Here is a 14,163-nt window from a genome sequence, read left to right on the forward strand (position 1 = left end):
ATGGAGTCTGCCTCCCTATATCTGGTTTCGTTGCATCTTTGTTAAAGAAACTTCTCACTGCCTGCAAGTCATTGTTGCAATAATAAATAAACTTCAATGCAAACCATAGGGTACATTTGGCAATTTTGCATTGGGGTTTGCAGCGTTAATGCTACAACCATGACGTGTGGAAGGTCGTTGTTGTAGACTCAAAATGCTGCCATCCGGAGAACGGGACAGAGAATTACATCGCTCAAAATCCTTCGTCTTCCTTTATTTATTTATTAAAGAAGCTTGTTCGCTTGAAGGCAGGCAGAAACCAAAAAAATAAATAAAAGAGCTTTTGAATGCGCACGATAAGTGAAGCAACCCCTAACGAGATTGGATCGGATCGCACGCTTCCCCATTTGAACTTACAAAGCAGCACTGAACAGCACTGAACCGAACGTGTAGGACCTCAATCTTCTGTCATACCACGATTGCCGAGAAGCAGCACCTCTTTCCAAAAGCCTTCAGGTCAATCTCCCGCCATCCGAGACCCTCTTTGTAACATTCCACCTATCATTTCCCACACGCCATTACTGAAACATTAGAGATGCATATGCATTTAAGCTAACGGCGCATTCGTTTCACGCATAGACTACACGTAATCCACATTTTAATGGTGAGTGCAGGAATGTCGCACGTGAGCAGTGACCCGCAAATATTCAACAACAAATCTATCAAACAGGTGGATATCTCGAACGTCAAGAAAGCTTTCTCTTGGTAAACTAAAATCTATCAAACAGGGGAGCAGCAACTAGGAATATTTAACCATGAACACATGTAGACATTAAAGAAACGAGAGAATTCGAATGAGAAAAAACAATCTTCATACCGTGTCAAGTACTTCCATGTCTTCATCTAGTCCACCAAGGCTGTATATTACATCTTCGATCACGACTGCTCCATGATTTGTCTTTGCTTCATTCATTGATTCCACCATCATCCACGAATCAGCACGAGGATCGAAAACCTCGACTGTCGCCACCATTCTGGATCCATCGTAGCCTCCCACTGCATATCTGCAGAGACTCTCCTAATATTAGTTAACAGTTATAACTTGTGCCCACCCACACGAACTCCCACCATAGCCCATCACTTTTGACAAACTAAATCAAGAGGCGATTTGTGAGGATAAAAGCTTTAGCTTGAACTCGGGAGAAGAGCTCAAGACGGATCGGCGATATCAAGAGTCACACTAATGCAGCCCTTTAGCCGTGATGTCAACCAAAAGATAGCAGTTCACATGGTTGAAAGCTAAAAAGGGTTCAGGACAAGATCTACTCACAACTTTTCGTTCAAAACGACCAAAGAATGACCGCCTCTTTTCGTGCTCATGTCCTTTATCGGTCTCCATGAGCATTCTCGAGGATCAAATCTTTCTGCCGACCTAACATAGTAGAGAAAATGTCCAATGAGGACACCAGGCAAGATGCCGATATAAGCTTTGTTTAATTCTGAGTTTGCAAAGAGAGCATTCAAACAAGCATCCATGTCCCGACCAAAAAAAACAAGCATCCACGTCTGACTATAAACCAAAGAATACACAAGGGACAAGCAAGAGACCCAGAATGTTATGTCAAGCAATCAATGATAGTGCTGACAAATATATATTAAGAACCTTCTTAATTTACAATCTCAATCGAGTACACTAGGCTATTAGCCAGCAGCAGTACAACAGAGTAATATTTACAAAAGCTATGAAAAAGAGGTGACATGAATGATCTAGTTTACCACGAAATGTCCTACACACCAAGCAAAACCAGAATGCCATCACAGTGGGAGACAAGACAAATAGAAGATGCTAGAACCACTAGCTTATGGTTTTTCAAAACCAAGGGTAGACCAATCAGGTAAGAGCCACTATTTCCATGGAATAAATCTGGTTGGAAGAGTCTCAGTGTTCCCCATCCCCTACCCTATGTGATTCCCAAAAAGACATTAGGAGCAAACAACGGGGGAATACCCTTAGTATGAGTTGTCCTCTTACATGGCGTATATAGGGTGTTTTAATTCCCGGTGTATGTAAAAATCAATGAAGAGAAGCATGCTGAGTTTTGCTGATCACGTCGAAAGGGCCTATTGAACCTAAAATATCAAGCAGAACATATTCCTAGCCACAATTTTGACGTTTTTCTAGTCACAAGAAGTGCAAGCAGCAGCCTCAAAGCACCAACCATGCAAGGGTTGCAACTTTCGCAAATGTCAGAAACAGGTGGAAGTACAGCTCGGTGTTTGATTTATCATCAGAGGCAAACCATGACTTTAGAACTATCGAGGGATCGTATATAACGGTAGACAAAATCTTACTCCAAGTAGTCTTCTCCATTATATCCTCCGACAGCATAGAGTATGCCATTCAGTTCTGCAGCAGCTGGAGCAAGCCGCTGACAGAAGCAACCAAGAGAAGGAAAGTAAAAGATAAGGAGTGAGCAAGTTCAAATGCAATAGGTACCGAAGATACAAGATATAGATGACGCTATGTTCATTGAACAGAGTGTTTTGAGCTTTAATAAAACCCATCAGACAGCTGGAATTTTGCTATCTTCACCAATTTTTTATCAAACCTTTTCGGCTGTCCACTCATTTGTAATAATCGCAACAACAGAAAAAATACCAATCTCACTTTTCCCCAGAAAAAAAGAATCACTACGTCATGCTATTATTCATGCATATGCAAAAAATTGATGATTAGAACCGTGACAATAAGATAAGTAAAGTCTGCGGCATCTTTAAAGCACTAGCTCAGATAGCTTGTCTTCAGTCAGTGTTAGAATGTCATACAACTAAGCTTCTAATTATGCTCGGGATTTGCGATTTATTCTTTCTAAAATGAAATTCTAACACCATGTGATTTTCCTTGTTTCCAAATCATGTCCCAAGATCATTAAAACCTCACTCCTACTATAACAAAGGGTACCTTGCATAGCATTGAACCAGTAGGGATCCATCTTCCCGTGTCTGGATCATACATCTCAACATCCGAAAAGGGCACGCATTCAGCTGCACCACCAATTGCAAATATCTTATCCTTTAAAGATACCCCTACTAGGCTTCCTCTTTGCCGATTCATTGAAGGTCGATCAGTCCATTTATCGTACTCCTGGCTGTACGACTCCACTATAGTATGCAGAAGAAAATCTTTGTTATGTAAAGGGAGATACAACTAGAAGAAACTGTTGAAGAATTAGAAAAAAATCTCGAAGATCTCGAGGAAAATCTGTCAAAGTTAGAGATCTCGGAGAAAATCTCAAGATATGAATATTTTGTTTCCATTTATTTTATTTTTTTTTATTTCTGAATCCTCAGGATTAGGAAGTAAATAGCTAGAATTAAGAAGTAGGGAATCTATTTTTATTTCTTGCTATTTTCTAATTACTATAGGCCCTATTTAAATGTTATGTAAGTATGATAAGAAATAAGAAATGGAAGAAACCATTTTTCTTCTTTAAAAAACCGCATGGTATCAGAGCTCGGTTTTGAATCCGGCTTCTACTATGGTGAAAACGGCGATGACCGGAGCTAGTAAGAACACCACTCCTTTAGGTGTCATGCTAGAGAAAAACCCAACTGATCTCTTTGCACAATCGAGCAATGGTGGAGAGCAATTCCCCTAGAACTCCAACCTGCTATTAACAGTTCACTGATTGAATGGCCAAAATTATTTGGAGTGGACTCAATCGGTGAAACTAGCAATTGATGGCAAAGGGAAGCTAGGCCACTTAACTGGCGAGATGAAGGAACTAGAAAAAAGCAATCCGTCTTGGAAGATTTGGAGATCCGAGAACTCCTTAGTGATTGCTTGGCTAATCAATTCTATGGAGCTAGCAATTGGAAAACCTCACCTATTCCTTCCGACCGCTAAAGATGTGTGGGACGTCGTGAGAGAAACATATTCTGATTTGAAAAATTCTTCCCAGATCTTTGAACTCAAGACAAAGCTATGGCAATTGAAGCAAAGGGATCACAAGGTCACTATTTACTACAATGAAATGGTGACCTTGTGGCAGGAATTAGATCAAAGCTACGATAATACATGGGAAAGTCCAGTCGATTGTAAGAGACAAATGAAGAGAGAAGAGAATGATAGTATACATGTTTCTAGCAGGCCTTAATCGAAGCTTGGATGAGGTGAGAGGCAGGATCCTTGGTCGAAAACCTCTACCATCCATCCGCGAGGTTTTCTCTTAAGTTAGAAGGGAGGAATCTCGGAGGCCAATCATGCTACATGATTCGGAAACAAGTGTCGGCTCTATATCTGAAAATTCTGCACTTGTATCTCGAGGGCCTGATTCTGAGAAAGACAGGAGGAAGAAACCATGGTGTGAACATTGCAAGAAACCATGGCATATCAAAGAGACTTGTTGGAAAATTCACGGGAAACCACAAAATTGGAAGAAAGAAGATTGGAAGAGAAGGAGCAGTAACGATGGTCGTGCGTTCCAAGCAACAAATGAAGAAGAGCAAATCAAGTCAGATTCGGTTCCATTCACAAAGGAACAATTAGAGCACCTATACAAAATCCTTCAATCTCCACAACCTTCTTCAAATCCATCTTGTTCTTTAGCCCAGAAAGGTAATTATTTTTCCACTGCTTTCCTCATAGAAAATCCACGCCAAAATGCTCCTTGGATTCTCGATTTAAGAGCAACCGATCATATGACAGGTTGTTCAAAACTCTTTTCCACCTATAATCCGTGTGCAGGAAATAAAAAAATCGCAATTGCAAATGGTTCTCCTTCAGCCATAGCTGGAACAGGATCTATCAAGCTCTCACCAGCCCTTACACTTCATAATGTTCTTCATGTCCCAAAGCTATCTTGTAACTTGTTGTCCATTAGTAAAATAAACTCCGATCAAAAGTGTCAAGCTAATTTTTTCTCATCTCATTGCGAGTTTCACGACTCGACCTCGGGGAGGACGATTATCAATGCTAAAGATAGTGGAGGACTCTATTTCTTTGAAGATGGAACAAGCTCAAGTAGACAAGTCCAGCGTAGTTGTTTCGAATCTGTTACTCTTAGTAAGGATGGTGACGTTAGCTTATGGCATTATAAGCTAGATCATCCGAATTTTCAATATTTAAAGTTCTTGTTCCCAAAGTTATTTTTGAATAAAAGTCCATCTTCATTTCAATGTGAATTCTGCGAATTAGCCAAACATCATCGAACCAATTTTCCCTCACAAATCTACAAGCCGTCGAAACCGTTCTCCTTAATTCATAGTGATGTTTGGGGCCCATCTAGAATTCCTACATCCTCAGGAAAGAAATGATTTGTCACATTTATTGACGATCATACAAGGGTGAGTTGGGTATACTTGTTAAAAGAGAAATCCGAAGTGGAGACTGTTTTCAAAATTTTTTGCAAAATGGTACAAACACAATTCCAAGGGCAAATCCAGATTTTTAGAAGTGACAATGGGAAAGAATATTTCAATAAAAATTTGGGACAGTTTTTCTTGGAAAAGGGGATTATGCATCAAAGTTCTTGCCCTGACACACCTCAACAAAATGGGGTGGCAAAAAGGAAGAATAAACACATTTTAGAAGTAACTTAGAGCTCTACTCTTCACAACTAAAGTTCCCACATACCTTTGGGGTGAAGGTCATCTTACATCTACATATCTCATCAATAGGATACCTTATAAAGTGTTAGGATTTCAAACACCCCTAAGAGTTCTTCAGGAGACCTACCCAACCTCTAGACTTACTTCAGCCTTACCCTTAAAACTATTCGGTTGTACCTCATTTGTCCACATCCATGATAGAAATCGGGGAAAACTTGATCCTAGAGCAAAACTATTCGGTTGTACCTCATTTGTCCACATCCATGATACAAATCGGGGGAAACTTGATCCTAGAGCAAAACGATGTGTGTTTGTTGGTTATGCACCTAATCAAAAAGGGTATAAATGCTTTGACCCGATTTCCAAAAAAATGTTTGTCACATTGGATGTCACCTTTTTTGAATCAAAACCTTTTTTTGGAGCTCATCTTCAGAGGGGGAAAGAAAGTGCAGATTCGCACAACACCATCATAGATTCTTTTCGTCTAGAATCTGAAAAACCTTTTCCTAAAAATCATATTCCTGCAACCCTTATACCAGATTTTGAACCAAGTGTTTTAAATAATGAAAATTCGGGTCCACATATATTGTCATCAGATCCTACTTGTGAACATAACAGGTGCGAAACTAGTACCGAGAATACAAAGCTTCCATCCTATTCTCAAGTCTACATGAGAAGAGACAAAACTCAAAGAAATGAGTCTCCTGCTCCCTTAAGGTGCCATGGGCATGACCAGAACTCCATAAAGTCACCAGGTAATGTTCCAACTCAATCTGTCCAACCTAATGAACTTGACATACCTATTGCTATCCGAAAAGGAGTTAGGTCTTGTACCAAACATCCTATGTCTCATTATGTGTCTTACAAAAACCTCTCACCCAATTTCCGTGCCTTTACCTCAACACTGTCTTGTGTGGAGATTCCAAAAACCATGCAGGTTGCTCTACAGGTTCCTGAGTGGAAGGAAGCAATTCTTGAGGAGATGAAGGCTCTAGAAAAAAATGAAACGTGAGATATGGTGGATCTACCCGAGGGAAAGACCACAGTTGGATGCAAGTGGGTGTTTACAACCAAGCATAGATCTGATGGATCTCACGAAAGGTATAAAGCTCGGTTGGTCGCGAAAGGATACACCCAAACCTATGGGATCGATTACTTTAAAACCTTCGCTCCAATTGCAAAACTAAACACTGTAATAGCGCTCCTGTCACTTGCAGCCAATCTTGACTGGCCTCTGCAACAACTAGATATGAAGAATGAATATTTGAATGGAGATTTGGAGGAAGAAGTATACATGGATTTTCCCCCGGGCTTTGATAGAAGTTCTGGATCAAAGGTATGTAGATTGAAGAAGTCATTATGTGGACTGAAACAGTCGCCAAGGGCCTGGTTTGAGAAGTTCACTCATTCTATGAAGAAACAAGGGTATGTTCAAGGACAAGCTGATCATACCACGTTTGTAAAGCATTCTTGCGACGGGAAGGTCGCAGCTTTGATAGTGTATGTGGATGACATCATTCTCACTGGGAATGATATTGTCAAGATGAACAGGTTGAAAAAATGTCTCACTTCTGAGTTTGAGATCAAGGATTTGGGAACTCTAAGGTATTTCTTTGGAATGGAAGTAGCTCGATCGAAAAAGAGAATTGTAGTCTCACAAAGGAAATATGTCCTAGATCTTCTAAAGGAAACCGGAATGAGTGGTTGTAGACCGGCAGAAACTCCTATAGATCCCAATCAGAAATTTGGAGATGACAAAGATGGAGTTCCTATTGATACATCGGCATACCAGAAGCTAGTAGGGAAACTGATCTATTTGTCGCATACTCGGCCAGATATTGCCTTTGCTGTGAGTATGGTAAGCCAATTTATGCACTCTCCATATGAAAAACATCTTGAGGCTGTGTATAGGATCCTAAGATACCTAAAGAGCACACCTGGAAAAGGTTTGCCATTCAAAAAATTTACTCAACGGGAGATTGAAGCATACACGGATGTAGACTTGGCAGGGTCAATTACTGACAGAAGGTCGACTTCAGGATATTGTACATATGTATGGGGAAACTTGGTTACTTGGCGAAGTAAGAAGCAGATGTTGTGGCACGAAGTAGTGCAGAAGCGGAATACCGAGCAATGGCCCACGGTGTCAGTGAGATGTTGCGGCTAACACGAGTACTAGAAGAACTTCAAGTATTAGTGAAAATGCCTATGAAGTTGTACTATGACAACAAGGCTACAATCAACATTGCACATAGTCCAGTGCAACATGACAGACCCAAGCATGTTGAGATTGACAGACACTTTATCAAAGAGAAGATTGATGTAGGAGCTATTTGTATGCCATTTGTGCCAACAACACAACAAATAGCTGACATTCTTACAAAGGGATTGTTCAGACCTGACTTTGAGTCTATCATCAACAAGCTGGGCATGACAGACATTTACGCACCAACTGAGAGGCGGTGTTGAAGAATTAGAAGAAAATCTCGGAGATCTCAAGGAAAGTTTGTCAAAGAATTAGATGAAAATCTTAGAGATCTCGAAGAAAATCTCAAGATAGGAATATTTTGTTTCCATTTATTTTGTTTCTTTTTATTTCTGAATCCTCAAGATTAGGAAGTAAATCGCTAGAATTAAGAAGGAGGAAATCTATTTTTATTTCTTGTTATTTTCTAGTTACTGTAGGCCCTATTTAAATGTTATGTAAGTATGATAAGAAATAAGAAATGGAAGAAACCATTTTTCTTCTTTAAAAAACCGCAGAAATCGTGTTTCGAATCTAAACAATTGATGCAGTCTATTGACCCAAACACAAGTCAACCAAGCACAATTTCATAAGAGCAATTAGTACCTGTGTCATGCCATATACCATCATAAACACCACCGCAAACATAAAGTTCGCCTCTTAATTTTGCCACTGAGGCTTGGGAGCGCACAAATCTCATAGGAGACAGTGATGTCAGGATATCTTCGTGAGGAGAATATAGATATGAGGCTGATAAATAGGAAGAACCATCATATCCTCCAACTATGAATATAGACTTATTAAATGGACGAGGTTCGCAACCAGTCTCATACTGAGTTTCACCGACAGGCCCAACAGTTGAAGATTCCCTCAGCTCTAATGCTTTGCATCTATCTTCTAGACAGCAAATTTTCTGTCTCTGCAATCCAGTAAGAGTTCATCCATAAGGTCAATAAGTTCATTCATAGAAGTAGAACCATTAACAGCATCAACTAGGACCATATCGGCACATAAAAAACTTTTGCTTGATAGGAAGCGACAAAAATGCAATCCTAGATAGGAGATGTACCATAAGATTGATTCTTATACTTTATAATTGTTTTTTCTAGAATTGACATTATTAAACCCAACAAATATGCAATGTAAAGCAGGAAAAAAGCCATAAAACAAAAATCTAAAATGATAATAGCGCAGTAATAACTGATATTGTTGATTTACAACATCATAAGAGTTGGATTATCATGTCTATCAAAATATAGACTTACTATACGTATCTTCTCAGCTAAGCAAGATGGACTGTTGAGATTAACAGATTATCATGTCAGTGCAATATTAAAGAGAACAAGATAGTCAGCGGGTTAGCACTGAGTCAGAGTCCAGAATCTGCACATGCAGATACAAGCTTCCTAAGATAAATAATTTTAAGGCGGTTAAAGAGGCCCAAGTTTAATTTTAAGCTGGATTAGGAGTGACATTAAATTTGACTAATGGAGATGGACACACGCAGAAAGTGTAGAAAGAGCATATAAACCCCATTGTCAAACAATGAGGATATTTCAATAGAGACATACCAGTTCCTTCTCAATAAAACCAAATCTTTGGGCCTGTTCCAACTGAGATAACATGAGCCCTCGCACTTCACATAGCAACTACAAAACAAATTTGACTATGTTACAACTTACAAGGTACAGAAACAATAGCCAAAAGTGGATACAGTAAAATAGAGGAAAGGGTGGCTCTAAATACCTCGGCAACGATTTCTGAAACACCTACGTCATGTGACAGTACATCAGCGCCTTCCTCCAGGTTTTCACGTGCAATTTCTGTCGTGATCATCGTGGATGAAGAACCATAGCTGGAAGTGGGCTCATAAGGAATTGGACCTTGAGTCTCTGTCACCGCCAGGGTAAATGAACTCAGCTGAGAAGAAATGCTAGAAGAAGTGCTCCTGCGGTACAAACCCATGGATTTCTTTTCTATTGATAGAGCCTCTTCGTCCCTCTCCTTATCTATATGGGGTTGGGACAGATGGCTCTCTCCATTAAAGTTAGGGGCAACAACTGAAGCATCCCCTACCATGCTCTTATAATCAAATGGAGAAAATCTGGTTTCCGGATCTACGACCTTGAATTCATCATATTCACTGGTTGCATGAAAAGTTGATGAAGCACCTCTGAGGTGAATCCAAGCCTCTTGAGCAGCTTCATGACTTGGTTCCGAGCTTGCATGCTCTTCAAACTCCTTCCTACTCTCAGGTGAAAGAGGACGCGTAGATGCATTTATACAAACTTCAGCAGGCACAGAGCCCTCAGGATTGCATTGACCTGAAGCAATAACTCCAGCTTCAGCTGCAAATCCTGCTATGTCCTTAGTTTCTTCCCCTGTTAGGTCATCAAATCCTTTCGCTTCTGTAGCTACAGACTTGGAACTTTGAGGTTGCTCCCTAGCATCAGAAGTTGAATCAGACCTGAATAGAGCGCTCCACAACTTTTGAGGAAATTTATTTGCATTGGCATAACTTCGACTCTGGTCAGCTTTTTCATGCTCTGGCGCTGCAAACTCGTTGTTATCTGATCCCAATAGTAGTCTCTCTTTCTCAGACCTAGGACTCTCATTAGACCTCCAGTCTCCAATAACCTGATTTGGCTGAGCAAGATCCCATCCAGTGGGAGGTGTCTCGGTTCTTTCACCTCCTATCCTACTGTTAAAAGCAAGCAAATCTTTCTCCAGAGTGATCCGTCTGTCTGGATATTTTTCCCTTGGAAAAGTTGCATCAATTCGATTAGACGAAAACAGGCATATCAATTTTGTCGTCTGTTCTTGATCAAGTTCAAACCAGAAGTGCGTTGCACGGTGGTAGTTGGAGATTATTACTGGTTGGAACTGCTCTTCCAGCAAAGGCCGGCAGTCAATACGTGTTCTCGCCTTAACCTTTTACAAGAGCATCAACCGAGTAATTTCATCACACACCACAATACAAGAGCATGTACAAAATGAACAGTAAGAGACAACAACAAATTATGGCACATACCTGCGCAGGATAGGGGGTTTCTTCAAAGGATTCCTTCGTCCATGCACGTATATCTATATTCATCTGGCCTCTGCTAATAGCTTCAAACACGCCATGTAATTTCCTATCGCCGTAGTTGAATAAGAAAAGCGGCAAGCCAGGTTCAATCTTCTTAATATATGCATAATGTGGACGAGGCAGACCTGCTCAAGCATTTTAAGAGTTCTTCAAATTCAAAGGTAGCCCATTGTGCGCAACCAAATCCAAAACAAATCTTGTATGGCATGCGTTAAATAACATCCAACTGACCAAATAGCTTCTTTGAATAACACTCCTCAATGGTATGGTGAGTGCATCCCAAAATTACTCCGCCTAGATCCTTTTTACACAGATTCCTTGCAGACGCGCTGCAATTGGATGTCCCGCGTTGGTGGAACACTTCCTTCAAGAAGTGATTATTTTTCTTCGCCTTTCCACCCATTCTGCTATCCAAATTGTAAACACACCGACTTAATTCAAGCAGTGGCACTATGAAAAAATGAATGCTAACCTAGACAGCCTGCGAATCGACAATTCCCACATGTCCCATTCCACCAACTAGGTTAAGGAGAGGAAGATAGGAAAATATAGGACTCCAGCTATAAATATATTACATGATCGCAGATTTAATACTCAAATGCTCCATGATTGATATTTGGTCTAACATTGAAGTATGAAAACTTATCACAATTGTGATAAGTAAGGTGATAAGTGAACACGGGACTTTTTGCTTGGAGAAAATTCGGATAGTAATATTTGGGGTGAATAATGACATAGATATCACTTCACAAGCTCTCTTTTAGTCCATATGGGACTTAAGATCGTTACAAACTCCTCACTTATACCTCAGAAACACAAAGCAAGTAGATTTTTAAAGGTGAACCCAATAAATTCTTTATGATGTTCCTACCATGTAATACTTTGTGCGAAACGAGTTCAAGGCCATGGCCTAAAACTTAGTTTCCACATGTATTGTTTTCTATACCACGTAACGATTGTAAGACCGTTGTTATTTTATCGAGCAAGTTTAACACGTTACATCAAAATGTAATATCTAAATGCTTTTTCACATTGTCGAAATATTATAACCAATGAACATATCTCCAATGAGTATGAACATAAGCACTCGGTAGGAATGCCACAACAAGTATTAGAATTTCATGCAAATAACAACTACGTGAATCATTCGTCTTGGGTAATACCAATAGTGACTTAGATTTTCCTTAAGTGCTGCAGTCACTACATCAATGAACAAGAAATTCAATAAAATGCATCAGAACATACAAGTCCAATCAGTCAAAAGTCACAAAACCATATATATGAATCGATTCACAGAACAAATATGGATTGTCCATAAGTATTTCTTACACACTTGGCCTCCCAGATTACATTGAGAAGTTTGAGAATAGTACAAAAATATTCTCTTTATTCTATTGGCGTCCGACCCAAATATGTTTTCCACTTTCCTTATCAGTATTTCACCAAAATAGTCTCCATCTTTCTTTCATATTACAAACGTAAATGGTGATATTCTTTTATCACTTTTCAACATGTGACATCCGTTGCCCTTCATAGGACTCGATTTTTCGCATAAAAGGCTCACTTAAAGACCATAATAGCAATTGGATAGAAATATGTTCTCTTTCCTCACCAGTTCCTTCGCCCGATAATCAAATTATATATATAAAACAAATTCAATGGAACCTCTCAAACCTCAAACTCGTACGACAAAATCCCAATGAAGATCTGCCCCAAACATATAAGACAATTAATGATAGTATATATCTACAAAATCCACAAAACTTGTCATTTCCAAACGAAAAACACGATTTTGATACAACAACATAACTACATTTTTTTTTCTCCCATATGTTTTCGTTCGAGTCTTCCACGTGGAATCCACTTTTATCTCCCATATTTATTAGAGTTTATTCCAAGAGAACTCAAAATCTTCGATTATTCTCCCTTTTCACAGCAAAAATCTTTTCCATTCTGCACACGCACGCACGCACGCACCTGTACAATTTTGCTAGCGATGAAGTTGAAGAAGAGGAACACCGAGAAAAAGGAAATACTTTCTCACGCCTTTTAAAAGGACAAAAAATCTTCTTCAACTTCCCCCGACACACTCTCCAAAACAAACGCATCAAAATGCAGGCGATTTGCGGCAGTTTCCAGCACGGCGGAAGAATCGGGAACCGCTTAGCCTTCGGATTAGACGACCTCGACGAAAAACGCGAAACAGATTCGCAAGAATGTTTCGCAACAAACTGAAGCTGATACTCAGCGGAACATCGTCTTGTTTGAGGACACAAAAATAAAGAAAGAAAAGAAACGAAGAACCGCATGCCGCAGATAGAGAACTGACAAAAACCTAAGCGGATCGCACACATCCAAAAAATGACTCCAAAAACCTCAGAAACGACGACGAGCAAACACCTTAAGGGAAAGATCCTTCGCCTCCGGCACACGTAGCTCGAAAGGCAACGCACCAAAAACCGCTCGAGACGATCGTTCCATCCAAAAAAAAGAAACCGAGCCGAGACGGCATGAACATCGGCGAAAACATCAACCTAGATTCGCTCCGACTTCGCTAGATGCCAAAACCGAGAGAAAGAGGAGCAAACCTTAACCAGGAAGTACCTGGAGAGAATCGCCGATCAGCGGCGTTCGTTTTCGCGGCGAGTCGCACGACGCCGAGAGCGAGAGCCGAGAAGGAGAAAGCGGCGCCGGAAGAAGCCCGGAGCTCGACGAGCGACGGCGAATGGAAAGCCGGCGAGCTTGCTGCACTGAAGCCCGAACGGGCACTCTTATAGGAGAAAAAGCAGAGAGATAAAGCAGAGAGAGAGAGAGAGAGAAAGAGAGGGAGAGAGAGAGAGAGAGAGCTGTTGCCAAAAATGGTGGCGGAAGCGGAAAAGCAAACGAGGCGCGCAACGAGCCCCGCGATTTGCATGAGGCGTCGTGGCGCGCGTGATTTTACCCTTTTGCCCCCCCGTCCTTGCCCTTGTGCCTTCTCCTTGCGTTTCCGCGGGGCGCCGCCGAGGCGGACGCGTGGCGATTCCCCGGGGGGGGGGGGGGGAGGGGCCGGCTCTCCCGAACGCGGGGCCCGTCCTTCGCGAGAAGGGGCGTTTTGGGGATTTGGCGAGGGCGGGAGGATCGGGAGGCGGTCACATCGGACAGATCTCCGGGGATCGTTCCCCGTCGAGGGTAACCGCGTCATTTCGCATCGGAGCCACGTCCTTTTTACAGAGCTGAGATTATAAATGCGTGAACTCGCCAT

The 14,163-nt window shown here is 40.9% G+C and overlaps 1 protein-coding gene across 3 annotated transcripts; it reads right to left on the reverse strand.

The window, feature by feature from the left end:
* Window positions 1–223: 223 nt before the first annotated feature.
* On the reverse strand, window positions 224–13,742 carry LOC115673031 (uncharacterized). 3 transcript variants are annotated; one of them, XM_030595050.2, is made up of 11 exons: window positions 13,511–13,742; window positions 11,154–11,326; window positions 10,866–11,047; window positions 9,581–10,765; window positions 9,406–9,483; window positions 8,441–8,753; window positions 2,942–3,141; window positions 2,332–2,408; window positions 1,310–1,411; window positions 857–1,043; window positions 224–537 (listed from the first exon to the last, which is right to left on the reverse strand). In XM_030595050.2, the coding sequence occupies exons 2-11, from the start codon at window positions 11,323–11,325 to the stop codon at window positions 448–450; spliced, it is 2,586 nt and encodes an 861-aa protein (XP_030450910.2). In that variant the 5' UTR covers window position 11,326; window positions 13,511–13,742; the 3' UTR covers window positions 224–447. The 3 variants fall into 3 exon arrangements, 2 of the variants coding, with proteins under 2 accessions (XP_030450910.2, XP_056164839.1); XM_056308864.1 differs by having other exon boundaries at window positions 13,517–13,734; XR_008815905.1 differs by lacking the exons at window positions 224–537; window positions 2,332–2,408 and having other exon boundaries at window positions 914–1,043.
* Between the last annotated feature and the right edge of the window lie 421 nt (window positions 13,743–14,163).

This window comes from Syzygium oleosum, unplaced genomic scaffold, assembly GCF_021117445.2.
Source record: "Syzygium oleosum isolate NSW1041296 unplaced genomic scaffold, Sole_v2.1 Sole_v2.02, whole genome shotgun sequence".
NCBI lineage: Eukaryota > Viridiplantae > Streptophyta > Magnoliopsida > Myrtales > Myrtaceae > Syzygium > Syzygium oleosum.